The following is a 27,941-nucleotide window of genomic DNA, read 5'->3' as shown; positions in this document are numbered from 1 at the left end:
AAGTAACAGGAAAAGCAGTAGTTTAGAGTGCTCACTGGAAGCGTGGTGGTTTGTGATCTATAGATGACAGGCTGCCAGAGGCTCAGCCTGTCCTGGTCCTAAGGGAGAGAACCTGGTTGCACTGGATAAAAAGGACTTTTCTTCCTTTGTGACAAGAGCTGTAGGTTGGTGAAGTTGGTTGATGCAAAGGTAGAACTAAACATTGAAATACTTTAACCTCATAGTTATCTGATAAGTGGGTTAAGCTAAGACAACAGCAGCAGCAACAACAACAAAAACAGTCTAACAGACCTGCCCATATTGAGAGTATTCTCCAAAATCTGAACTTGCTCCATGACAAGGCCAACTTGAACAACCAGCTGGGGAGGAAGGAAATATGTACAGAGAAATGTTCATGAAGAGATCTCTGTGGGATTGAGAGAGGTCCCCATGCTTCGGATGGTGGCAGCATCCAAACTTATCACCAGTCAAAGGCCAGGGAGCTTCCGGGCTGGGGGACTGCTGGGCCCGTTTCATCCTGGATCCAGGAGAGAAGTCCCACACATCTTTGCTGATTAATCAGTTAGAAGGAAGTGGCTGGAAGGTTCAAACAGCAGGATCAAAATCAGCCATCTAAATGTAGTTCCTGACAATGCAAAAACAAATAACCTGGAGGACTCTGTAAACTGTTACGTACTTCACAAACATTAGTTCTTACTGACACTAACAAAACCATCTGTGTTGTAACGAATTCTACTTTCTGGCCCAGGAAAAGCCTGCATAGTGACTGGATAAAGGGGCAGTGTGTCTGTGTTACCCGCCAGATAGAGTGATTGATATGCATCCCAGTGCTTCCCAGACAACACAGGCTCCTCGCCCCTCCCCAGACACAGACTCTCTCTGGGCTGAAAGTAAGAGAGAGCTTCCAGATGCATACTGAGTGGGAGGCAGCTGGGCACATCCCCAATCCATCCCACAGCATTGGCCAAAACCCTCCCATCGGTCATGGTGTAGGTGGCTTTAATGATTTCAGTTAATTAAATACATTCACTGTCGGCAAATAATGTGTTTCACCTTTTGGTTGGAGAATTTAACTTTCTACAATGTACACACAATCTAAATGTGCTCAGAAGGAACAAGAATTACTGTAGAAGCCCAAAGGCATAATGAAATTCTAATAACCTCTGTTTACATATATCTTCCATGCCTACTGAGTGACACTTGATAAATTTCCATGAACTCTGGAAAGTGGAAATCTAGTTGGACTATTATCCCTTGTGTCTATGGTTTGTATCGTCAAGAGTTTGGTCTTTTTACTTTAATCTGTGTCCGTGCACTTGCAAAGTAGAGGCACATTGCATTCTCTCCCTAACTGAAGAATATTCTCTGTTCTATGACGTATTCTTTTATGACGTATTCTTTTAAACAGTCAGTAAACATGTTCATTAATCCTTCCTCCTTAAAATGTGAATTCCACAAACATGTGATGCTAAACATGAAACTGATCCTAAGGTCAGCCAAAGAGTATTGGGATGGAGTTTTAATCATTTATTCTAAGGAATGCATTAAGTTGTTTATTGAATTACAGTGATAAGCAATTATTTTTATCCTCAGTGCATTTCTAGGTATTATATTACATGGAAATCTTATACTTTTAATATGTTTTGTAAAAGGCACAGTTACTTCTCTAGCGTTAACAGAGGGAGTAATTCTGCTTCTGGGAACCTCCTCACAGTACACATTCATCTACCACTCAACACCTTTTTTGGTACCTACTGGTTACATTTCTTGTACATGTAATATCCAGTTACGTTAATTAGTCTCCCCTCCTTCTAACATGTGCTAATTTGGATATAAGTTCAGCTACTATAACAAAGACACAAATTTACAATGGTTTAAGCAAATCTAAATTTATTTTGCGGGCCGGCCTGTGGCTCACTTGGGAGAGTGCGGTGCTGATAACACCAAAGCCCCGGGTTCGGATCCCAGTTAGCTCATTGGCTGAGCGTGGTGCTGACAACACCAAGTCAAGGGTTAAGATCCCCTTACCGATCCTCTTTTTTAAAAAATAAATAAATAAATAAATAATATAAATAAATAAATAAATAAATTTATTTTGCTCTCATGAAACAGCCTGGGGTAGGCAGTCCAGGACTGATATGGTAGTTCTGCCCAATGAGACTGACCAGGAACACTTCTACCTCGGGCCGGCCCGTGGCTCACTTGGGAGAGTGTGGTGCTGATAACACCAGGGCCCCAGGTTCGGATCCCATATAGGGATGGCCGGTTCGCTCGCTGGCTGAGCGTGGTGCTGACAACACCAAGTCAAGGGTTAAGATCCCCTTATCTTTAAAAAAAAAAAAAAAAAAATCACTTCTACCTCAAAACCACCATCCCGAGGGTGTTATCTTCATCTGCATGTCCAAGACGGCTCGGCTCGCTGTTATGTCTGAATTCTAGCTAGAGAAAACAAAGGGAAGAATACAACCTGAAAGCTTTATGTTGTCTTTATTCAAAGTGGACATGTGACCAACTAAAAACCAGGGGTTCTATTTCTATAAAAGACATTGATATTGATAAACAATTAACAGTCTATTCAACTCACCCATACCAAGAAACATATAAGACTAGAAAGAAGTATGCCCTCCAGGCTGCCTCTGGGTGTGCCCCACACCTCACGCACACATACACACACACCCCAAACCCACTGTCTCTCACACTCAAGGTCCATCACGAAAACAAAACCCCTTCCATCATCAGTAGTCGGTGCAGGGACAGTGAAGTACAAGAAAGAATGGAAAGAAAATGCCTAGATGGTGTTCGTGAAACACAGTGAAACAGAGATTAATACTTGAATTTGACTGGGGGAAAAAAAAAACACTGGATTGGGTAGAGAACATTTGAAAACACCAGAAAAAGTTAATCTGCCATTAGTCAAAATGGGTCGTCTTAGGTTCAATTTTAGAAAAGCAAAGTTAAGTCCATTTTTGAGCCCTTTGGCTTTGGGAATCCTGTAACTCTGGAGCATCGTGTCAGTTACACACATGCCAGCTAGAACCACACACCTAGTGCCACTTACTTCTTCACCTCCCTTTACACCCCTCTGAAGAGTCAGGGACACACCCTGCCACCCTCTGCTCCTTTCTCCTCTTAAAATCTATTTAACCCCCACCTCATATGAAGTCTTTTTCAGTTCTCACCAGAGCCATCTAAACATTTCTTTTTTGTCTTTACATTTTGATAAGTTATCTTTAGAAATCTTATTTTCTCCCTATTTCTCTTTTTGGCTTCACTGGTAATCCAAATACTACTAGTAACAGTAACAACACGAATGCTAAACACACTGGACAAGTGTAAGTGTAAGGATAATAATTCTTCTGTATCAAGGAAAAGGAAAAGCATGTTTTGAAGTGAGACTAGACATAATAAAAGACTCAGTTTCTGTAAATATTCAAAATGAAAATATATCAAAAGGAATAACTTGCCAATAACCTCTGAATGCTCAGATCTTTCTTTGGAAACTCCATAAGTGTCTCTAGTTACCTTTTCACCTTTCTCCAAGTAAGTCTTTTTAAAAATCAGCTCTCTCTATATATATGTCTTATTCAAATGTATTTTTTTCTGGTTTATTCATTTATAGTATTGTTTCATACTATTTTTTAAAATATAAACATGCAGTACTTCAGGCACATTGAGATGACTAGCTATGGGCAAATATCTCATAAAACTTTTGTGGGAAAATTCAAACCAAAGAATGAAGTCACTTGTTGGACCTTAAACTATTTGTCAGTTGAGGGCTGCCTGTGTGGTCTAAACCTATTTCAAGAATTCAACATTACAAAGAGAAAAAAAAAACCAAACAGGTTTTTCAATTACATATATCAGCTAACAGGATTTGGAATATCCATAATGTTGTTTTGCATAAAGACCAGAATATACAGATGCTAATCTCATCCCTGCCTTCAGTTCTGGCCCATCCACTCTTTCCTGAAAGGTGGGCTGATGCCTCAGTGCATGGATATGCCTTAAGGGGGTTTGGAGGGGATCCAAAGTCTAGGATGTGAAGGGACGTTGAAACCAGAGTGGAAAGGGGCAATTAATCCTTCGCCACAATTGTTTTGATTTTTTAAGAAAAGATGTATCTTTACCCTTAAATACAATTACCTCAAATAATGTTCAGGGATAACAATGTCCAAGGTGAGTGGAAGGGTTTATGCATGCTAATGTAAGTATTTACATGAGCAGCAGAGAGTGGGGATGGCTGCAGGGTTGGACTGCTTGTGGGGGGATAGGTAGATATATGCAGAGGTGAGATATGTGTATATGTAGATGTGTCATTTACAGGGCCTGGAAGAGTGCCAGAAAGGAGATCAGAGTAAGAATCAACAACCTGGGCCTAAAAATTCCAGGAGTCATTGTTGCCTAAATTTAAGAAATTGTGTTTGGGCAAAACCTGAAGGATTGAGACAGAATCTGCTGGATTTATGTGGGAGTTCAATGTTGTATCAGTACCCAAAAAGAAGTGGGTGGGGGAGGTTTGAGAGGGGAAAAGACTCTCTGATAAAGACAGCGACAATTTAGTGCAGACTGAGAACACTATGGTGTAATCCATGCTAATTATTGCTCCATGTTCTCTCCTTGAAAGGCTGGGTGGAGCTTAAGTAGTCAAGGCTACTAGATCACGGGTTTCACTCATGTGCACTTCTGGATGAAAATAGCAAGTTTCTACCATCATTTGTGTCCTTATGTTCACTTGCCAAGAAGTTTGAGAAGGCTTATAATAAATACATTCTATTCGGAAATATGCAAATAGAAAACTAGGTCTTAAGCAAAGAAGAATATAAATGTGCCAAAATTAGACTCACATAGAAGCTATATTTAAATTTCAAATTTGGCTTATGAATTTCTTAAGAAAAAGAAAAGAAACAGGATCAATATATAAATAAGATTACATTTTTTAAAAAAAGTAAACATGTCTAACATGCGTATTTCTATGTCCCCCGCCCAGGGTAGGAGAGGGGCTGTATCCCAGGAGGGAACCTGTGTTCTCTGAACTTTGTGTTTCTCTGTCTGTGGCTTTTCTTTTGGTTACTTCCTAAGCACCTCCCCTAAAGCTGTATTGTTTCATTTGAACTTTATATCGATGGGATTGTTTTTTAACAGTCTGTGGCCCTGCTTTAAGAAAATCAATGGTTCTCAGATTGAAAGCATCAGGAGAAATGTCTGAATGTTTCCTTTTTAAATTTAGAGCTGCCTTTTGATTTAAGACAGAAACTTTCTCAAGTATCACCTCTTGAAGGAAGTTAAACATTTCTTTTTTCATTTTGTTCGATCTTTAGATTTGGAACTTGGCCACAAATCGCCTTACTTTTCTAAACTCTTTCAAAATGAAAATGTCTGTGATTTTAGGAATTATTCACATGACCTTTGGAGTCATTCTGGGAATATTTAACCACTTGTAAGTACAGATTTTTTTTTTAAAAGCAATGTTTATTAACCAAGTTTTGCATTTCTTTGCTTTTTTGATGATAGATTGTATTTATTGGGTAAAGGACAACCAATATGGTGTTGTAGTATACAATTCTGTTTTTATTATTTATTTAGTTATTTATTATTTTGATTATTTTTTGTGGTTTCAGCGATTCATTTGTTCAGCAAATTTTTTTTTGTTTGTTTGTTTAAAAATGACCGGTAAGTGGCTCTTAATCCTTGACTTGGTGTTGTCAGCACCACACTCTCCCAAGTGAGCCACGGGCCGGCCCTAGCAAAACTTTTCTAACAACAAATATAACAAATCAATTTCATATGCAACTTCTTGCTGTAAACTTTGACAAAGGCGTATCACTGAAACACAGCTAAATATGAAATTAATAAAGTGAAGAGCAAATTTGACATGTTCCAAATACATAGCTTTGAATGGTTGAGCTTGACCGAAGAAGGATTCCTGTGGAAATAAGTATTAATTTCAATGATTAGAAGTCCACTTAAGGTATTTTGAGAAGAGAAACGGCTGATGAGAGAAAGTATTACTTCATGTCTGAGAAATTTATTCTATAGATAAATGTGCACTAGTGCTTCCCAAATATACTCATTCATTCATTCGTTTGAAAAGTACATATTGAGGGTCCATTCTAAGCCAGGTGCTATGCCAGATACCAGGGCTATGGCAGTGAGCAAGAAAGGCCAAAGCAAGGTGCCTTGTGGAGCCCACACACACTCCAGTGCAAGCCAATTTGTTACTGCATTGTTTACAGTGGTAAAAATAAATAAATTAATTAATTTAAAAAACTTCAAAGCAACCTAAATATACATCACTAGGGACAGATTCCTAAATTGTAGTGAAATATTCTGTAAATTTTTATACATATTGACTAGAAAAGTAATATGTTTAAATGAAAAGCAATTTACAGAACAATATGTATAGTATGAGCTCAAGTGTGCTTAAAGAAAGGAGGCTTTACCTTTCATTTTATATACTTCTGAACTGTTGGTTGTACCACAAGTTTGGTATGAATTTTATCAGAATTTTTTTTTCAAAAGAAAAGTAAACGATAGGGGTCTATAACCAAAACCAAAATATTACTGTTCTTGGGGTAGCTGACTTCAAGAAGACAGAGATTTTTTTCAGTCTCACAAGTGAACAAATAAAGTCAAACTTTATTACAACTGCTAATTACAAGTGAAATGGGGATTGTTATCTTTTGGTTGTTGGTTTGTTTTTGTTTTTGTTTTTGGCCTACAAGTTGTCAATTGTTGAAAATTTTGTTAACTCTGCAAAATAGGTGTGAGATGGGCACTCTCATATCCTGCTGGTGGGAAAGGGTATGTTTCATTCATTTTAAGTGGTTTTCACTGTGGATGTAATAAATTGATGCTAATGCTTTCTTGAGCTTATCTTCTAAGATTTTATTTTGTCCTTTTAAAAATTATTTTATTTTGAAATAATATTAGATTTACAAGAAAAGTGGCAAAAATAGTACACAAATTTTCTATATACCCTTTATCAAGGTTACCAAAATATTAACATCTCACATAACCATAGTACAATGATCAAAACCAGGAAATTCATATTAATACAATACTACTAATTAATCTGAAGACCTTGTTCAAATTTCGCCAACTGTCCCACTTATGTTCTTTTCTGGTCTAGGATCCACTTCAATTCCCACACTGCATTTGGTTAAATATCTGTAGTCTCTTCCCAACTGGGAAATTTCTTAGGATTTTCTTGGTCATTCATGCTCTTGACACTTTTGAAGAGTTTCTGATAAGATATCTTCTGATAAGATAAGTGCCACCATCAAAACTTGCAAAATAGCCTTGGGTCCCCGCCCAAGGGCCTGAGGCATGGATCCGGGACTGGACACATCCCCACTCCCACCCCCGCTGCCCACAACCAGGCACACTGCCAGTGCCTCAAGGCACCGCCCGGGGGCCCAGGATATAGATCTGGGAGGGAGGACCAGACCCCCCTACAACCAGGCACACCACCAGTGCCAAGGAGCATGCCAAAAAATCACCTTCACATGGGCAGCCCACCACAGCCACCACAGTAACCACGGCTGCTGCAAAAGTGGCTAGACGTCACAACCACCATGCAGATGGTCCGCCAGACACTGGAGTACATTGACACAAGGAGAGTCACCAGCAGAGACCAAAGAAAAGAAGAGGATGTCTCTCTCCACAAAGCCCATTCCAGAGTGACAGAAGAAGCATCTGCTCTATGATAATACTGGGGGATCTGAACACACCTTTCAGCATTGGACAGATCATCTAGGCAACAAATCAACAGAGTAACCATCACTCTTTCAGACAGAGAAGAAATCTAGGGTTATCAGAGGTGGGAGAGGGGAGGAGAAGGGGATAGGGAGAGAGAAGGGGCATAAAGAACAAGTACAATTTGTAACAATATACATACTAGTAATATTAATTTGATCAACATATGTCAACATTGAATCCCCAAAATATGTATAATCAATTATGATTCAATAAAAAGTAAAATAAAATAAAGCAAAAAAAAAAAAAAGAAGAATATGAGCTCAGGCAGATGATAAAAGAATTATCATGCCCCCAGGGGCATAATCTTTCTATAGAATGTGCATCTGTCTTTGCATATAATTTATGCGTATATCTGTATCCCATGGATAATAAAACTTTATTTTGTAAAAAAAAAAAAAACTTGCAAAATAGTTGTTAGTGGCTTGGAAAACATTCTTTTAAGAAATGCTGCACAGGGCCGGCCCGGTGGCGCACTCGGTAGGGTGCGGCGCATGGGAGCACGGCAGCATTCCCGCTGAGGGTTCGGATCCCATGTAGAGACCGGTCTGCTCACTGGTTGAGTGTGGTGCGGACGCGACGCCGAGGGTTGCGATCCCGTTACCGGTCACGAAAAAAGATAAAAAGGAAAAAAAAAAAAAAAAAGAAATGCTGCACACTAAAGAATGATATTGCATGGCAGGAAAGTGGCTCTGATTTGAAAAGTGTTAATATGAATGCACAGGAATGATGCATGACTTTTTTTAAAAAACTATATTTATATAAGTCTGAAGGAACTTTTTCAACAAGTGTAAAATAAAAACTCTAAGGGATAAGAATCGCGTTATAGTTCTAAGAGTAGGCTTTTTGTTTCTTGGCACACAAAGTAGTGGTGTGTTTTACCACTGCTTGCCTCTTTGAGCTGATAAAATACAGCATTTCATCCACAGTGACTAGGCAGTGCACTCCTTAAAGGCAGGGGCATTGTTCATTCATCTCTGATTTCCCAGGGCTAACAGATTTGGCAAATAACCAACACATTCTTCTTGAATGAAAAAATTGTAAAATGGCCTGCTAGTACCTGGATTTCTGATTTCATGTCTTTCCTTAGACTGCAATAAAGACACACAGCCATATTTCCCTTCCCTGTTTTCTTTCTGTTTCTAGGCTTTCATGACAGGCCTTCTTAATAGGAACACTATTGGTCTTTGGAGTGGGACAATTCTTCAATGTATGGAACTGTCAAAAGCATTATAAAACACCAAGCATCCTTGGCCCTCAATAATTCAATCTAAAAGCCATTCAGATGTGCTGAGCAATGTAGGCTTCTTCGTGGGGGAAGGAGGTGGCAGAACAGGTTTTCAAACTTGAGCAAGATGAGACAGGTTTGTGTCATGGAGCAGCAGTGGGAGCCTGGTGTGAAGTTTCAGAAGCCAAGGAGGGAGTCCATGCAACACCTGGCACACGGTGTCAGAGCTGAGAGAAGTGACAAGGAAATCTGCAAGGGGGCTGCCATTGGGCAGCCCAACATGAGGTGAAGAGGGCATTTATGTGGCCAGGCATGGGGTGTCAGAGTGCAGGTGGGATGACGAGGGTATCTACACAGAGGGTACAGAAGTAAGTGAAGAATGATACATACGGGAGGAATTAACCAAATAAGTAATATACACTGAGGATAATGCAAGCCAGGTTCTCACTGTCGGTGTTACAAATATGAAAAGGAAGAAAACTAAATGAACCCTGTGGTGTTGGATTGGAATTGGAGGTGTGGGCATGAATTACAATTTTAATATACATAAATAAATATAGAAATATAGACGTATGTGTCTATATACACATGCACATATTCCCCTGATCTGTCCACTAGGAGGACCTGGGAGCACACTTAGAGCCCAGATCTTGTTTTCTAAATATCATTCTCCACTAAAAGTAACCAAAGCTTCTTGGAGAAATGATTGATTCCAGGGCAGCGGCAGGAAAGGTACAAAATAAGCCTGAAAATCTTTTTTGCCAGTAAGTAAAGAACTGCTCAAAGAATAATAGATATACATTACTAGGACACAGAGACCAGCTTTAAAGGGATCCCACTAGCCAAGTCTGGGACCACTGGAGCACTAAAATAAATAATGACAATAACAGATTTTAACCCATTACATATAATAGGAAACCAGAAATCCATGGTGATATAAACAAATACAAGAATAAATAAATGAGGAGAGGAGGAGTCTTTTTCATATAGTGGAAAGCCAAATGATAAATGTAGAAGGAATGATGAACTTAGAAAATCACCACTTGGCAACCATCATGGTAATAAATCAGCCAAGAAGCATCAATGGATGCTAAAACTAGTGGGTAAAAGTTTAATGAGAAACAGGATATATTTACATAGTCTCAAAGTACTACCCTGCTCAATAACAGAAAAACAAGCTAATTCAAAAATGGGCAAAGGACGAATGGCCAACAGACACATGAAAAACTGCTCAACATCACTCAGCACTGGGAAATGCAAATCAAAACCACACTGAGATAACATCTCACCCCAGTCAGGATGGCTGATATCCAAAAGAATGTGAATGATAAATGCTGACGAGGTTGCGGAGAAAAAGGAACTCTCATACATTGTTGGTGGGACTGCAGAATGGTGCAGCCTCTATGGAAAATGGTATGGAGGTTCCTTAAACAATTGCAGATAGATCTGCCATATGACCCAGCTATCCCACTGCTGGGAATATACCCAGAGGAATGGAAATCATCAAGTCGAAGGTATACCTGCTCCCCAATGTTCATTGCAGCACTCTTTACAATAGCCAAGAGTTGGAACCAGCCCAAATGTCCATCATCGGATGAGTGGATATGGAAAATGTGGTACATCTACACAATGGAATCCTACTCAGCTATAAAAAAGAATGAAATACTGCCATTTGCAACAACATGGATGGACCTAGAGAGAATGATATTAAGTGAAACAAGTCAGACAGAGAAAGAGAAATACCACATGTTCTCACTTATTTGTGGGAGCTAAAAATAAATAAATAAATAAATAGACAAACTGGGGGAGGGGGGAGAAGACAAGGAATTACAATTCCTTGAAGTTGATATGACAAGTGAACAGATGTGAGGTTGTTGGGAGGGAGGGGGGAGAGGGAGGAAAGAAGGAGCTCTCGGTAATGGGCCACAATAATCAACTACATTGTATATTGACTAAATTAAATTAAATTTTTAAAAAAATGGGCAAAGGACTTGAATAAACATTTCTCCAAAGAAGATATACAAATGGCCAATAAGCACACAAAAAGATGTTCAGCATTTCTAATCATTAGGGAAATGCAAATCACAACTACAGTGAGATAACACCTCACCCACATTAGGATGGCTACTATCAAACACAAACAAAAACAGAAAATAACAAGTGTTGGCTAGGTGGTAAAAAATTGAAATCTTTATGCACTGTTGGAGGGAATATAAAATGGTACAGCTACTATGGAAAACAGTATGGCAGTTCCTCAAAAAATTAAAAATACAATCATCATATGATCCAGCAATTCTATTTCTGGGCATATACTCAAAATAATTGAAAGCAGGATCCCAAAGAAATATTTGTATACCTATGTTTACATCAGCATTATTCACAGTAGCTGAGACATGGAAGCAACTCGTGTCCATCAACAGATGAATGGATAATCAAAATGTGGTATATACAAAGATATTTTTAAAAGTTCATGGAAAGACCCATATTATCTTTTAATTCTATTTTTGCACAAACTTTATGAAGTACCCTCATATATACAATGGAATATTATTCTGTCTTAAAAAGGAATGAAATTCTGACACACACTACAACATGGATGAACCTTGAGGATATCATGCAAAGTGAAAAAAGCCAGTCACAAAAAGACAAAGACTTTAGGATTCCACTAATATGAGATACTTATAGATCAAATTTATAGAAAGCAGAAAGTAGAATGGTGGTTGCTAGGGGCTGTAGGGAGGAGAGAATGAGGAGTTGTTGTCTAGTGAGTATAGAGTTTCAGTTTTCCAACATGAAAGAGTTCTGCAAATGGATAGTGGTGATGGTACATTGTACGAATGTACTTAATGCCACTGAACCATACACTTAAAAATGGTTAAGATAAAAAAAAAAAGTACCATCCTACAAAATGCTTATTGATTACAAGGGAAAAAAGAGTAATTTTACAGAAGAGAAATCTAATAGAGACCACCCAAATCAAATAATCAAGGTTGGTTATTAATGGAATAAATTGAAATCATATATCACCTAATGAAATGCAATATGCAGATCAGAGAATTACTTCTGTGATCCTGCCAAAAATTGATAGCCAAACCAAATCATGAGGAAACATCAAACAAATCCAAACTGAAAAACATTCATCGATAGTGTGCTAATAAATGTTATTAAACAAGCTCTCCAGGAAGGGAAAATCAAAACCCTGATTTGTAGCATTTTCATGGTGAAAATACTCCTGCGATGGCCATATCCTCACGATGTCAACTTGCTTGTGAAATTCATGAACATTTAACAATAGGCTCTCATGATCCAGTCTGAGCCATCCCCAGCACAATATCAGCTGGTACAAAATAACTGGTTGTTCTCTTCAACAGTGTCAAATTCATGGAAGTCAAGGAAAGACTGGGGAATCCTTCCAGACTGAAGGAGACTGAAGAGTTATGACAATTAAATGCAACGCATGATCCTCGATTGTATCCATTTGTTATGAAGGATATTATTGGGACATGTTTCAAAACTTGAAGGGTCTCTGGTTTAGATGACAGGGCTACATCGATGTTACTATAATGGGTTGCACAGAGGCTCTCAAAAAGAAATATCCATGTTCTAACTCCCTGAACCAGTGAATGTGAGCTTATTTAGAAAAAGAGTCTTTGCGACTGTGATTAAGTCAAGGATCTTGAGATGAGATCATCCTGGATTACCCAGGTGAGTTCTAAACCCAATGACTAGTGTCCCTATAAGAGACAGAGAAGACACAGACAGAGGGAAAGAAGAAAAGGCCATGTGAAGACAGAGGCAGATTTAGACTGGTGGAGCCACAGGAAATTACGGACATAGGCTGGCCGGTTATCTCAGTTGTTTAGAGCGTGGTGTTGATAAAACCAAGGCCCAGGGTTCGATCCCTGTGCTGGCCAGCTGCCAAGAAATGCTGACAGCCCCAGCAGCTGGAAGAGGCAATGAAGGAAGCTCCCCAGGAGCCTTCAGAGGGTGTGGCCCTGCCAACACCTTGATTTCAGACTTCTGGACTACATAACTATGAGAGAATACATCTCTGTTTTCTTAAGCTACCCAGATTGTGATCATTTGTTACTGCAACGCTAAGGAACTAACAAGTTATTTTCCTCATTTTGATGGTTGTATTGTGTTTATGTAGGAGTGTATCTATGTGTAAGAAGTGAACATTATTCAGGGGTGAGGGGACATGATGTCAGCAATGACCTCAATTACAGCAATTAACCTCAGTGGCTCAGGGGGAAAATAATAGATTGTGTGCACTGATCTTGCAACTTTTCTGTAAATTTGAAAGTATTTTGAAAGAAAAAAAATCCCCATCCATAGGGGTTTAGTGATTTGGAAGAGGTATGAGAGTGGGTTTTGTGGGGCTTTTTCATGGATTCTTTGGAAATCCCCTGCAATAGACACCACCAGCAGCCCCCTCCCCCTGCTGCTCCGTTGGGGTGAGGAACGCCTCCTCTAGCTCACTACTTTCCATTCAGCTTCCTCCTCAGCTCTAGAGCTTCGATCAGCCCAGTCTTCTTGGCCCAGTTCACCCCACCATCCCTGGTCAGGGCATGCCCCCTTCCACGGCATCCACATTTGGCCTCTGGGAAACCTCAGCTCTAGAGCTTCGATCAGCCCAGTCTTCTTGGCCCAGTTCACCCCACCATCCCTGGGCAGGGCATGCCCCCTTCCACGGCATCCACATTTGGCCTCTGGGAAACCTTTGGCAAGTAAACACAGTTGATCGCACAATGTACTCAGCTTTGTTCTCAGGCGAGGGCAGTTTCAGCCCTGCCTCTTGCCTTTAGGCTTTCAGGCATGAGTCAAATACCAGTACCCAAACTCCAGGGGATATCCTTGTACAGTTCTTCAAACCATGATCTTGAAGCCTCTCTTATGTGACTTAAAGTAAGGGGGGTGCAACCGCCACCCCTGAGCCTTGGTGGACAAACACAGAGGACACTGACAACTCTCCATTCTCCAAGTACAACTATTTAGGCTGGATGTGGATGATTAAATAATGCTGGCAGAAGTGGTTTGGGCCCATACTTCAACTGTGGGGTTTCTTCAAATCTATTCTTTTATTCTGGCTTTAGGAGATAATGCTGATACTCTGATACACCTCTGAAACAAAAACCACATTTCACATCCTATCACACAAGCCCCATACCTGCAGAGAAATGCTCTTGCCAAAGTCACCTGGTGAAATTTGTTAACAGGTTTTATCTTATTTCTGAAGCATTTTGTACTGTTTCAACACCATACACTTGCCATTGGCCAAAACCCTCCCCTGGGCTTCCTCCAGCCACTCTACCTGCCCCTACTCTGTGTTTTAGGTTCCTCTTCATCTCTCCAACCTTAATTATTGTTTCCTTGGCATTCCATTCTAAACTCTCTTCTCTTTTCACTCAACATGCTCTACCTGGGCAATCCCATCCAGTCCCATGGCTTCAATTGTCATTGGATTGTGGGTTGCCTCAATATTTATGATGACACTTCAGGTCCTCCAGGGCCTGGAGAAGATAGATGGATTTATCTTTAGAATCCAACTCAAACTAAACAACTAAAAGGTTTGGGCCATGACGGTCCCAGCTGAGGAAAGATTTTTAGGAAGAACTGGGGGAAAACGGGAGCAGGATGAAGGATGAATTTCCAGCCTTGAAGCCATCAAGGCATGGTGAACCTCAAACTGGGGTTCGCTCAGTAGAGTCCAAGGCGTGGCTCGTTGGCCCCAGGGTCATTCTAAAAGTCTGAAGGCAGGCAGGAATGGAGCTTTTCAACCCTGTATATTTTCTTCCAAGCTCTCAGTTAAATCGGTTTAAAACCCACCTTTGAAATGGAAATCATTTCAAAATCTCAGCAAGGCAGTTGGGATTGGCAAGTGGAGAGGGGATGAACAAAGACACAGGGGCCTCCTTCTGACCTCTTCCGTTCAGCTAACGAGCGCCAGAGCATAGCTTCTCTGCCAGCTCTCCGGCTCTTGCTGTTTCTACGGTGGCTAAGTCCCAGCGTTTCTGGGACAGAGCTAATTGCAAACATTCTGTCCCATTTATCACCATGTCTGCACTCATACTTGTCAGACTCCGTGTCCCATATTTTGCTTCAGAAAATATAGTCACCATGGCTCTGTTTCTTTGTAGTCTAAAACTTCCCAGAAGAGAAATCTAGCTGCCATGTATCTATCCTTCTGTGATGGCTCTATTCTCCCTCATAAACCTGAGTTTAACCTAGGGCAAAAGCACGCAGGCTTCTCATCTCCTCACTTTCACACATGCTTCATGCAATTAGAACAGTACGTTTATTTAGTTACTAATTTTATTTTATCAAGCTCATACTCTTGGCACAGTTTTTTAACTGGTAGTGAACAAGTGGATCTCATAGGTGCAATCAGAAAACAACTTGGTGCTTTGCTCCCACTGCCCATTCAAACCTGCCCTATGGGCAGCTCTTTCCTGCCCCTGGATGAGATCTAGAACAGCTGGAAACACTTTTCTGATCACTCTAGAATAGTAAAAGATCTTCTGGCTGCCTCCAGTCTCACTCCAGTAGTGAAAATGTCCAGTCATGTGCTTTAACTAAAAGTCAGTGACTAAATGTCAGTGCTTTAACTAAAAGCTTCTCCCCTTATCAAGCTGGAACCTACTGTTGTTAGGAAACCTGGGGTAGAAAAGAGAGATATGCTCAGCCCTTCCTCCCTTTCCCCACCTATTCCTCACTCACTGGGCTCCCTCTAGCCTCTCTTGGGTTAAAGGAAAGGGAGAATACAGGGAAGAATTTAAGTTAGGAGTAGGAATCGTCTTACTTAGCTGGCACCCAGCTGATACAGCATTGGTCTCCTTCAGCCCTGGCAGACGTTCAGAGCTCATGCTCTCTGATCATTTGGTGGATGATCAAATTTGACTCTTTCACTGTGTGCTTTCATTGGTTTTTCGGAGGCTCCTTCTGGAATATTAGTAGCTCTTCTTGTGATTTGGGCAGCAGTCACTAATGTTATTTCCCTCAGGCCCTGGGAATACAGGCTGAGCTTTTGGGCAGAATTGGAAATGGCTCCAGGGAAAAAGGGAGGAGTCCTGGGACAAGGTCCATGAGGTGATGAGCAAAGCATGGGCTGGATTTCAGATCCTCCCACGAGGGAGAGTTCCCTTGTATACAGCACAATTTGCACTAGCTACACAGTGGCCTTGCTCATAGCCACTGAGGTGATGAGCAAAGCATGGGCTGGATTTCAGATCCTCCCACGAGGGAGAGTTCCCTTGTGTACAGCACAATTTGCACTAGCTACACAGTGGCCTTGCTCATAGCCACAGCCTCTCAGGTGGGGTCCCTCAAACTCTTGGAGACATGCTCTGCAAGAGGTTCCTTTGAAGTTCCTCTCACAAGGATTGATGTGAGGGGAAGCCCCACCGCTTCTTCTAGGAAGATCAATGAGATACTGCTGCAACCATGGGTAGTTATGTTACAGTAGATTTTCATGATGATGGCTAATAATTTTTCAATGGCCTGTCCAATCTCGACCCTTGCATAATAATTCAGTATTTCTTTTCACCATTTAAAAACATTTTTTAGGGCCGGCCCGGTGGCGCACTCCGTGCGGCGCTTGTGAGCACGGCGGCGCTCCCGCCAAGGGTTCGGATCCCATGTGGAGACCGGTCCGCTCACTGGTTGAGCGCGGTGCGGGAGCGACACCGAGGGTTGCGATCCCATTACCGGTCACGAAAAAAGACAAAAAAAAAAAAAAAAGGAAAAAAATTAAAAATAAAAACATTTTTTAAACCATGCATCTATGTCATGAATTTTTCAGGATGTCTTCTGCCATATCTGACTCCTTCTGTTCTCTCCTTTCTTCCTCTTCCCCTTTCTTTCTCCTCTCATCTTTCTCTCTCTTCTGCAAAACTATTTAGGATGCTTCTTTGTACCCTGAGCATAACCTAAGGCATAATTAAGATAGAGAATGGGGTGCTTTGAGCTCTACGAGTAGTGCAAAAATCACTGCCACAGGGATTCAGATTACGGATTTGTGTGGTCTCTTGCCTCTACATCACTGTTGCCACCTTGACAAACACATTAACACTTACAGTCAGCGTCTTCATCATCATCTAGGAGGATGTAGTAGGCTGGATGGTGGCCTGCCAAAGGTATGTTCACCTGGAACCTGTGAATGTAACCTTATATGGACAAGGGTCGTTGGGCATGTGATCAAGATCTCAAGATAAAATCATCCCAGATTATGAGTGGACCTAAATCCAATGACAAGCGTCCTTATAAGAAGAGTAAAAGATACAGACAGAAGAGGAGAAGACACAGAGCTTCTAAGGTGATGTGAAGATAGAGGCAGAGATTGAAGTGATGTATCTACAAGCTGAGGAACACCAAGGACTGCCAACAGACATTAGAAGCTCAAGAGACAAGGAAGGATTGTTTATTAGAGACTTGGGGAGAACACGGCTATGCTGATACATTGGTTTTGGATTTCTGGCCTCCAGAACTGTGAGAGAATAAATTTCTGTTGTCTAAATAGCCAAGTCTGTGGTAATTTGTTATGCCAGCCCTAGGAAACTAATAAAAAGGGACTAGAAATAACTAACTCTTTCTATTTGGGGATACCCTCATGTGTCAGTTTAGAAGTAAAAATAATACCACCATTCATAAAATTTGCCCATTTGGGGTTTGACTGTCAAAGCAAAGAGAATCCTCACCAACACAGGAAGAGCTGGATTTGACATATGGCTCCTGGAAAACACTCATATAAAGAACAGTGGCTTCTGTAGAGGAAATACCACTTAGTGCTTGAAAATTTGACCCACTAGAGTCAAATTTGAGCCCTTGTTTTCCTACTCATTAGCCTTGCAACTTTGGGCAATTATTTAGTCTTTAGACTTTACATGGCACATAAGAGCTAAATAAATGTTAGTTCCTACTCAGCTCCAATTTTTGTGGTTATTATGTTTGCTCCACATGCCTGCTTACTTCTGCAGGATACTTGTCTCTGCTTACTTATCCCTTTCCATGGCTGGAAATGGCTACACCAGTCCCAACCTTATATGATCTTTTAGTTCAAAATCCAACAGCAGCAATTAGAATCTCTGTGTCGCAAAAGATACCAAAAAAACAAACAAAAGAATATTTGTGTCACTTACTTTTGTTTCTTGAGAGAGGCCACGATGTGTGTTCAAGCCCATGTGCACATTAGCTGTCACTGGGCTGACCTTGCATGGCTGGAAGGACAGCCTCTTTGAAGGGGATGTGTGTAGGGAGGCAACAGCAGGGACTTTTACTATGCTACAACTTTTTCTTTTTTTTTTTTGTCTTTTTTCATGACCGGCAACGGATCGCAACCCTCAGTGTTGCGCCCATACTGGACCGGGACCGGCTACGGGATCGCAACCCTTGGTGTTGCCCCCGCTCCTCGCTCAGCCAGTGAGCGGCCGGTCTGTATGTGGGATCCGAACCCTCGGCGGGAGCGCCGCCCCGCTTCCCAAGCAGCACACTGTAGCAGTGCGCCACCGGGCCGGCCCATATGCTACAACTTTTTCAATTTTATATATTCAAATCCATTTATATCTTCCTTCGTAGTGTATGCCTTTGATTTCATCCTGTAAAAAGTATCTCTTACCTTGAGATTATAAATTCACTCATATCTTATTTTATTGTTTTACTTTCCACATACAATCTCTATTCTAATTTGAGTTTATTAGAATGGCATTTTTCTTTTCTCTGAGTAACTAGCTAATGTGATTTTTTGCTAATACTTTTCTCACCAATTTGAATACTAATACTGCTAACAATAATTGCATTTTTTGAATGCTTTCTATGTACCAGAGTTTGTGCTGAGTACATTACATGTATTATTTCAGCTTGGTAATATTACTATCCACATGTTACAACTAAGAAATGGCATACTTGGGATTCACACCCAGGTCATCTGACTCAAGAGCTCATACTTTTAACCATTGTGCTATTATAAATAATTTGGATCTATTTTTAACTTAAACAATAAGGAAGAGTATTGACATTACTGGAAGTCCAGATGTAGGGCGGGCTTCACAGTTGACTTGGCTCAAGCTCAACGTCCCCGTGATTCTCTTGGCTCTGCTGTCTTCCATATGTGGCTTCATCCTCAGGCTGACAGTGAGACAGCTGCTGCAATTCCAGACTCCATATCGATGCACAAAAATGTCCATGAGAAGAGAAACAAGGTTGCTACTGTCACAAACTCTCCCAAAAGAACAAAGAATTTTCTGAGACATTCCAACAAAATTCTCCTCAAATCTCATTCATCCAAAATGGGCCATGTGCCCATTCCTCTATCAATCATGAGTAGGAAGGGTGGGATTAAATAGATACACAAACTCAACCCTAGAGTTAGGGATGGTGTCAGCTCTCCTTTGGCACGTGGGCTGCATAGAATCGAGGAAGACTATCAATAAGGATTAGTTCAGTTCTCAGATGCAGAAAATCTAAGATAGCAGTGGATTAATCAAGTTAGAAGGTAAATTAAGTCTGAAAATAGGCAATATAGGGCTGGTGTGGCAGCCCCCTGATCACCCGGGTTTCCTCCTTTTATCTTATTGGTCTGCTGTCCTCAACATGTGGCCCCTATCTCATGGCCCAAGGTAGCTCTGGAGCCACAGCTGTCATACCAACCTTCATGCACCAAGAAGGAGGAAGGAGAAGGAAGGAAGAGACCGACTTCTCCCCTTACGGACATGTCCCAGAAGTCACACTATAAACTTCTGCTTACATCCCACTGGACAGAACTCAGTCATTTGGCAACATCTGGCTGAGGCAAGCTGTAAAATGTGTACTTTCTTCTAGGTAACTATGAGCCCATCTGTAAATCAGGGGTTCTACTACTGAGGAAGAAGGGCAGAAGAGATATTGGGAGAATACTAGCAGACTTTGCAACAGGTAGAAACACGAATTCAGTTGGGCTTCTGTTAGAGAGTAACAAAAGAACCAAATCCTAGTTAGGCAACCAACAATGTGTTCTGCAGCCTGCATGGGTCATTGGCACAGCCCTGGACTGGCTGGTAGATTGGCGGTATCAGATACCCTGGCTTGACATCCTGATTCCTGGAACTTGGCTGTGAAGTCATCCCAACCCAAAGCTTATGATTGAGGATGTAGTTGGAGTGGTTTCTCAAAAAGATGGGTTTATGCTTTTAATCTGTAAGAGCTCTTTATTAATTAAGGATTGCAGATACTAAGTTTTTGTCTATTTAATATGTCACAAATGTTTTCCTAGTTTATCATTAGCCATTTATCTTTATAGTGATATTATTATAATTATTGTTTTGACATATAGAAATTTTACATTTTATAAAATCAAGTATTCTTTGACTAGATATTTTTTTACTTTTCTGTTAGAGTGATCTTTCATAACCAAGGATCCAATAAATACTCACCTATACTATCTTCTTTTCTCTAACTGAATTATTTTTGTATCAGTCAGAAGTTGCATTCTGCTGCACATGTAAAAGAAACCTCACTTACACTGGCTTAATAAGTAGAGGTTCCTTTTTCTCAGGTACAGAGCTGGTTCAGTGGACTCATGATGTCTTCAAGAATCCAAGCTCATTCCACACTTCTGTTCCATTAGCCTTCATTTTCCACAAGTTCACAAAGTGCCTGCTACAATTCCAGGCACCACATTTGAAGTTCATTTAGGAGGAAAGAGGAAGGGCAAAATATAAAAACTAAATGCCACCCGAATCCATCTATTTTATCAGGATCAGTATCTTTCCTGGAAACCCTCTCTGTTAGATTCCTTACTGGCCAGAACTATATCACATGGCCAGCTAGAGCAAGGTAACCTTGGGAAGACAAGTATTTTTATGTGAGCACATTGCTGTCCTGAATAAAATCAGATTTTATTGTTAAAGAAGGGGAAATGGATATTGGGTAGACAAAAATGTCTGCCATAATTTTCTATCTAGAATTTTTTTTGATGTATGATATAAAGCAAAGAACTAACATAATTTTTTCCAATTAGTTAATGACTTTCCCAGCATCTTTATTGAATACGCCATTCTTTCTTCATTGATTTGGCACACAACTACATTATATTTAAAAACATACAGAGGTTCTGATTCCAGTAATGGCACAGGGGAACCTAAAAGAACATCCTTACTCTTGACAAAATATACAAAACAATCATTGAACGCACTGGAGAGTAACCAAAAGCAGACAGAAACTGGAGGGTCGTTGACACTTGGAAGAAGGAAATGACAGTAGGTGAGTTTCCCATTTTACTGCTTTATGCCTGAAGGCAGCCCCAATCAGTGCCATATCTAAAATAGAAACCTGCCATCTCACTAACTTGAAGAGCCAGAAAGATGAGGGTTACTTTAGCAGCCAGAGAATAAAGGAGGATGTCTGGGAAAGGTGAGAGCCACTGTCGGGAAGCACTGAATTCTGTATATAGTCTCTACCCAAACCTCTAGTTGCCCCCAAACTATGTGTGCATGGGCAGTGCAGACTCCAAGCAGCCAAGTTATGATTCAAACAATTGAACAGAGATTTCAGCTGGCATTTCCTGCAAGAGACACAGAGTTTCAGTCAAGTTAACTGCCCACTTAAAAAAAAAATCAATTCTTTGGAGGAATATGACAAAACCCAGAGACTCTACAATGTATCTTTCACAATATCTAGGATACAATACAAAATTACTACACATACAAGAATAGGAGATGTGACCTATACTCAGGAGAAAGAGATATCCATGGAGATCAATCTTAAAATGACTCAGATTCTAGAATTAATATTTTAATTCTAAACAAGTATTTTAAAGTATTTATACAATGCTCAGCAAAGAGTGTAAGGTCTTGGGCCACTTTTCCCTCCTCCTGGAAAGGATATAAAAATAGATTATCCTTTTAGGCATATGTCCACATACCCTTCAAAAAACGAGTGAGAACTAACCAGGCTGGTGAAAAGGAAAAAAGGTGGTTTTATGTAGAAAAGCAAAGACAGGAGTTATCATCCTCTGTATATAGAAAGTAAAACCTACGAAGTTATTACGCACTGACGGTTGCGATCCGTTGCCGGACACGGAAAAAGACAAAAGACAAAAAAAAAAAAAAAGAAAGTAAAACCAGCCAGCCACCAAAAAAGTAACACATATGCTTTTCTTTATCAATGACAGGTCACTGAATTGGCAGAGAGTTTTTGTCAAAGCCTTGGATCCCCAGCACTCTTGGGTCAGAGGTGGAAGAGTTAGCAGGTGTGGGATTCATAGCTCTTTGTGACCCAATTTATTTACCACCCTTACTAAAATCCTAACCAATCTCTCCTCAGTGAAGTCTGTCCTGTAGCCCACCCACACCCTATACCTTCAAATGTTGTTCCTTTCAGAATTAAATGCAGCAGGGTAATTTCTACAGGGAATAGAGAAAAAGTAAGACTCAACGTGGTAAGAAGATTCCACAGGGGTTACAAAGCCTGCTACAGATAAAGAGCAGCTCTGTCAGAAGCTGAAATGGGTCACCTTGTTAACTAATTTCTTTAATCTATCACTTAGGGAAATTGGCTCAACCACTGGTTGCTCCCTATTCTGCAAGCAAGTTTGCTCTGGATGGATTCTTCTCCTCCATCAGGAAGGAACACTCAATAGCCAAAGTCAATGTGTCAATCACTCTCTGTGTCCTTGGCCTCATAAACACAGGTAAGGTCAAGACACTGGAATAACTGACCTACAGATGGACTGTCTGCCTGACAATTGTGGGTAAAGAGGGGTGCTGAACTCCCTGACTCATGTATAATACACTAAGAACCAGTGACAGAAAGCACTAGCTCTCTCATTTAATAAAGCATTTCTGTCACTAGTGGGCCCTCCTTTCCATTCTGATCACCACCTTTGCTGGGTGGCACCACACTAATCACCTGACCTTTCTCTGAATACTTTATGACCTCATGGACACTCAGTGGCCATTACTTTTCTGTGTGAGCTAGTGGGCCCTCCTTTCCATTCTGATCACCACCTTTGCTGGGTGGCACCACACTAATCACCCGACCTTTCTCTGAATACTTTATGACCTCATGGACACTCAGTGGCCATTACTTTTCTGTGTGAGACTTATCAGATGCAAGTTTGTTTCTCTTAATAACATCACCAGTAATAAAACACTTTGATATCATGAACCTTTTAATCTGATGCACTGAGAAGGACACAACATCAGTTTTGTGGTATTCTTGCCAAAAATGCATAACCTCACTCTAATCATAAGAGAACAATGGACAAACCCAAATCAAGAGACATTCTACAAAACAACTGATTAGTATTCTTCAAAAGTGTCAAGGCCACGAGAGATAAGGAAAGACTGAAGAACTGTCACAGACTGGAGGAAAAATCGTTACTTAGTACAATACTGGATAAGATCCAGAAACATAAAAAGGACATTAGTGAAAAAAATAAGGTCTGTAGTTTTGTTAATAATATTGTACCAATTCTATTCTGTTCAAGATCATTGTACAATAGTTATGTGTGTTGTCACAATTAGGAGGAGCAGGGTGCAAAATATAAAGGGACACTGTACAAGTTTTACAACTTTTCTGTAAAGCCAAATACAAATTTATCTAAAATATGTGGCAGGTATTATAAGAAAATTTTATTTATAGAGTAATCGAGTAGTAGTTACAGACCAAGAGAGAGAGAGACAGGCACAGAGTGAACAAGGAAGGGATGAAGGGAGAGAAGCTGTGTGAGAAGGACGTGAACACTGGGAAGGAGAGAGAATGCAGCAGTAGTTTCCTTCTAAGTGAAAGTGGTTAGTGTTGACTTGTAAACTCTCCCTTTCACCAGTCAGTAAGTCATCATCGCACGGCACTGTTTTTGCCCACTGACACTTCTCATTAGCAACTGGGTCATCATGTAATTTCCATCCTCATTCTCCTCCCCCACATTAATCCCCAGCCCCAGCCAAGAGAAGAGCATGATTCAGATCGCCCAACTAATCACCTCTAACTTCCCCCACAAGTCTGCATCCAGGAAGCAGGACCCCTATTAACACTAAGGCCTCTCTTTGCCCAACAAGCTGTAAGCATACCCAGTCTCTCCTTGTACAAGGGTACTTTAAAAAGTTCTTGGAAAAATGGAATTACAAGATAATATCAATCTTTCTATGAGCTTTTTGAAGACCCCTCATATTCCTTATAGGGCCTGTGAGGCTTGCAGAGCAAGCGCTGGCAAACAGTCCTGACAGCTAAGATGGTGTGTCTGCAGGACTCCATCCTATAGACGCTACTAGGCTTGGATAACCCTTCTCTTCCCTTGTCATTCTACAGACACAGCCATGGGGGCAGTTACTGGGATAATCAATTTGCCTGCAGCTCCAAAGGAGGAATGTGCCCTGGAGATCATCAAAGGCGGAGCACTGCGCCAAGAGGAAGTACATTATGACAGCTCACCCTGGACCTCTCTTCTACTAGAAAATCCAGGCAGGAGAATCCTGGAATTTCTCTATTTAAGGAAATATGACATGGACAAATTCATAAACAACTAGGAACTCCCTTAGGTTTGGGCATGGTGAGAGGTCTAGTGACTGTTCTGCCTGGTATTTATATGAGCTACATCCATGAAGGCATCTTCCCAGAGAAATAACTAGAGTGTCCCCAGAGATATGCAAGTCATGGGTCACATCTCACAATTTGAAGGAGTTCCTCTAACACTTGCACAGTGGAAATGTAATTATAATGAATTGTCATTAACCAATGAAGCCTACAGTTGCAAAACTGATAGTAGATATAGGTATAATTACAACATGATTGTATCAAATTTACCTCATATATAATAATACAATGAAGCTTAATATAATATTACTTATAATAAAGGTCACATAAACTGTATAAATTCATAACTGGTAGCTATAACAAGTTCATTCAGTATGGTTCCTTTATAACCATAAACTATACAAAACAAATTTTTCAATGTTCATTTTTCATTTTGTGGTCTAAACCTTTTATCTGTTCCTGAGTTGAAGAAATCACCCTTCTCTTCACTTGGCGGATATTGTGTCTTGATCATTTCTGATGTTTCAGATACTCTTTATATCATTGTACATTCCTCCTCTGGGAAGAGAGATACCTGGGCATGACTCACTAAGGCAAACCCAGAGTAGAGATCCCTAGAAACTTGAGCCACAGAACCTATGCCCGTTTATTGCTCTCAGAGTACATTGAACATGTGAACATTCCACCGTATATTGGAAGTTTGGAGAAGGAGGAGTTGGAATTCAAATACTGCCACTTACATATTTAGTCATTCGTTCATTCAGCAATATTTATCAAACACTTGCTAGGCATCATCCGACTATGACCAAATGAGAAACAAAACATCAACCCCCTATATACTAACCACTCAGCAAAGCCTTATATTGGTCAGGGTACAACACCCTCAAATTGGATAATTTTAGTAGAGTTAAGTAAAAAGAAGATTATTAACAAAAGTACGGGCAAGGCATAGAGAAATTATAAGTGATAGTGCAGTATCTCAAAGCTAGTTGCAGCTGTTTGCACCCTGAGGCCTTTAGAGACAAGTGGAGAGAAATATTACAAGAACCTGAGGATAGAAAGACCTGTTTGGAGAGTGCTACATGACAGGTGCTGTGACAGTCAGTTAAGGGATGCAGCCAGCCCACCAAGGATCATGAAGGAGGGGTCTCTCTTCCCTCCCTCTGATCTCTGGCCAGTGCTTCCCATCAGCTGAACAGAGGGGCAAAGGAGCAGGTTGGTATAGACCATACAGCACAGAGCCAGTGGAAAAGGATGGAGAGTGTTCTGGAGAGATGGATGGAGTATATCCAGCAGGAACCCAAAACTCCCAAATGTAGTGCTTCCCTGGTAAGTGATGCTGGGACATGAGATGTGGGCCTGGAAACATGGGGGAACTTTTCTTTTTCCACCTCTGAATCTAAACGACTGGGCAACAAACCAGTCACAACAAACCTGCCAGCCACACGAACAAGGAGCTGGATCTGAGAATGTGAATATGGCTGGAATTTTCTTAGATAGAGTTTTTTCCCAGGTTCTGCTCAGTGCAAGGGAGCAGGAGCAACCTGGCTACACCTGTGTGTGAGAAAATAGGCCAAAATCATGCAGTCTGGTTTCTGACTAGATAGCATAGTAACACACAAGCACGCACTCTAGTAAAATGTGGTCTAATAGATGTCTCGGTTTCTGACTAATCAGGTTAACTCCCCTCAGTCTCTTGTAGAAATAAGACTCCCCCTTCACAGTGAGGAGATGGAGTATAGTAACTCCTTTACTGAAGGGTGGAGACAATGTTAAAGCTGAGTTAGAATTTGCTTGAGGACCTAAGTGGGAGCTAAAATAAAGAAAGGAAACAAACAAACAAACAATAATACATTAAACTTTAAAAGAAAAAGAGAGAGAATGGAACTGTGTTTATTAGAAGTAGGAAAGGGGGAGAGGGTTGGCAAGAAACTAGTTAAGGGCCACAAAGATTGATTATGTTTTGTAAACCTGAGTATACTAACTATCCTCATTTGATCACCACATATTGTACACATGTATTGATATTCAATTCTGTACCCCACAAATACATATAATCAATTATCTTTCAATAAAAAAACTGTCAAAAACAAACAAAAAAAGATAATGTCACTGTTTATATCAACAAATATGTTTTAAGGCAATGAGCGCTTTTAATAAAAAGGAAGATAAGTACATAATGCTAAAAGACTTAACCTCAAAGAAGATGTAATATTTCTAAACTTATATATAGCTAATAACATAAATTCCAAATAAATAAAGTACTATTGCACAGGAAAAAAAAAAAAAAGAATTTGCTTGGGGAGAAGTTAAACCTTTTTCTAAATGAGGTTTTCCCTGGAATGGAGGGGGAAAATCTCAAAAAGTAGGTCTAGGAACTGAAACCACCTATGCCTACATAGCTTATTATCTTCACTAAAACGACATTAAATTCCCATTGTCTTTATCAGCACGGCTTTATTATTCAAAGAAACTCTTTTCTTTTTTTTTTCTTTTATTAAAGCCTGATTGATTATAGATATTTTTCGGGTACAGCATTGACCACTATCACCTATGTACAACATGTGTTGATCAAATCAATATTATTAGCATGGTCATTATTACAAATCATAATTATTCTTTATGCCCCTTACCTAATCTCTCCCCACTCCCCTCTCCCTGCCCCTCCCACCTCTAGTAACCATAGATTTGTTCTCTCCTTCTGAAAGATCAATGTATTATTCTGGTCTTTTCTTTCCTTCTTTCCTTCCTTCCCTCCTTCCCTCCCTCCCGCCCTCCTTCCCTCTTTCTTTCTTTCCTTCCATCCTTCTTTATGGAAATCATCATGTCAAAAGGATACCTGCACTCCCATGTTCGCTGAAGCTTTATTTACAACAGCCAAAATATGAAACCAACCTAAATGTCCATCCACGGATGACTGGGTAAGGAAAATGTGGTATATATACACAATGGAATACTACTCAGCCATAAAAAAGAATGAAAGTCTGCCATTTGCAGCAACACAGATGAGCTTGGAGAAAATAATGTTAAGTGAAATAAGGCAGACACAGAAAAAGAAATATCACATGTCCTCACTCATAAGTGGATGCTAAGCAACTCTTTTAAAATGCTCAACTTTTCAATAGATAGCATCAAATGACTATTACTCTTCAAGACTCTTTGGAGCCCTCACTTCAAAACGCTGGCTTCACTGTGCTCACCAATCCCAAAAGATGGTATCACAATCCTTACCCAATCCTAATCAAGCCACCACGCTGAAGCCTGACTTTAAACTAGATTACAATATGTCATAAACACCCTGACTTTGCCCTTCCCACTCTGAGAGGCTACTATGACTCCATCAAGGTGGTACTCTCTCAGTTTTGCCTTAGCAGCAGGTTGCTTATCTGGTCTTTTCCAGGAGCCAGCATTCAACAAGCCCTTCCCAAGAGCCCTTCCTCTTAAGGGCCCT

At 40.4% G+C, this 27,941-nt stretch overlaps 2 protein-coding genes across 3 annotated transcripts in view; one reads left to right on the top strand and one right to left on the bottom strand.

The window, feature by feature from the left end:
- HSD11B1 (hydroxysteroid (11-beta) dehydrogenase 1) overlaps nucleotides 1–24,900 on the top strand; it is a 40,979-nt gene extending 16,079 nt beyond the window's left edge. For both annotated transcript variants that reach the window (XM_008582247.1, XM_008582249.1), the window contains exons 6-7: nucleotides 22,503–22,646; nucleotides 24,266–24,900. In XM_008582247.1, coding sequence (XP_008580469.1) covers nucleotides 22,503–22,646; nucleotides 24,266–24,483 — 362 coding nt within the window. In that variant the 3' untranslated portion in view covers nucleotides 24,484–24,900. The remainder of the gene's footprint in view (nucleotides 1–22,502; nucleotides 22,647–24,265) is intronic.
- Nucleotides 1–27,941, bottom strand: part of LOC103598266 (UPF0739 protein C1orf74 homolog) — an 88,897-nt gene that overhangs the window by 10,866 nt on the left and 50,090 nt on the right. The gene's annotated exons all lie outside the window — the stretch shown is intronic.

Source organism: Galeopterus variegatus, unplaced genomic scaffold, assembly GCF_000696425.1.
Source record: "Galeopterus variegatus unplaced genomic scaffold, G_variegatus-3.0.2 Scaffold2550, whole genome shotgun sequence".
NCBI lineage: Eukaryota > Metazoa > Chordata > Mammalia > Dermoptera > Cynocephalidae > Galeopterus > Galeopterus variegatus.
Note: the sequence above shows the minus strand (reverse complement) of the source record. Positions and strands in the feature narration are given on the sequence as shown.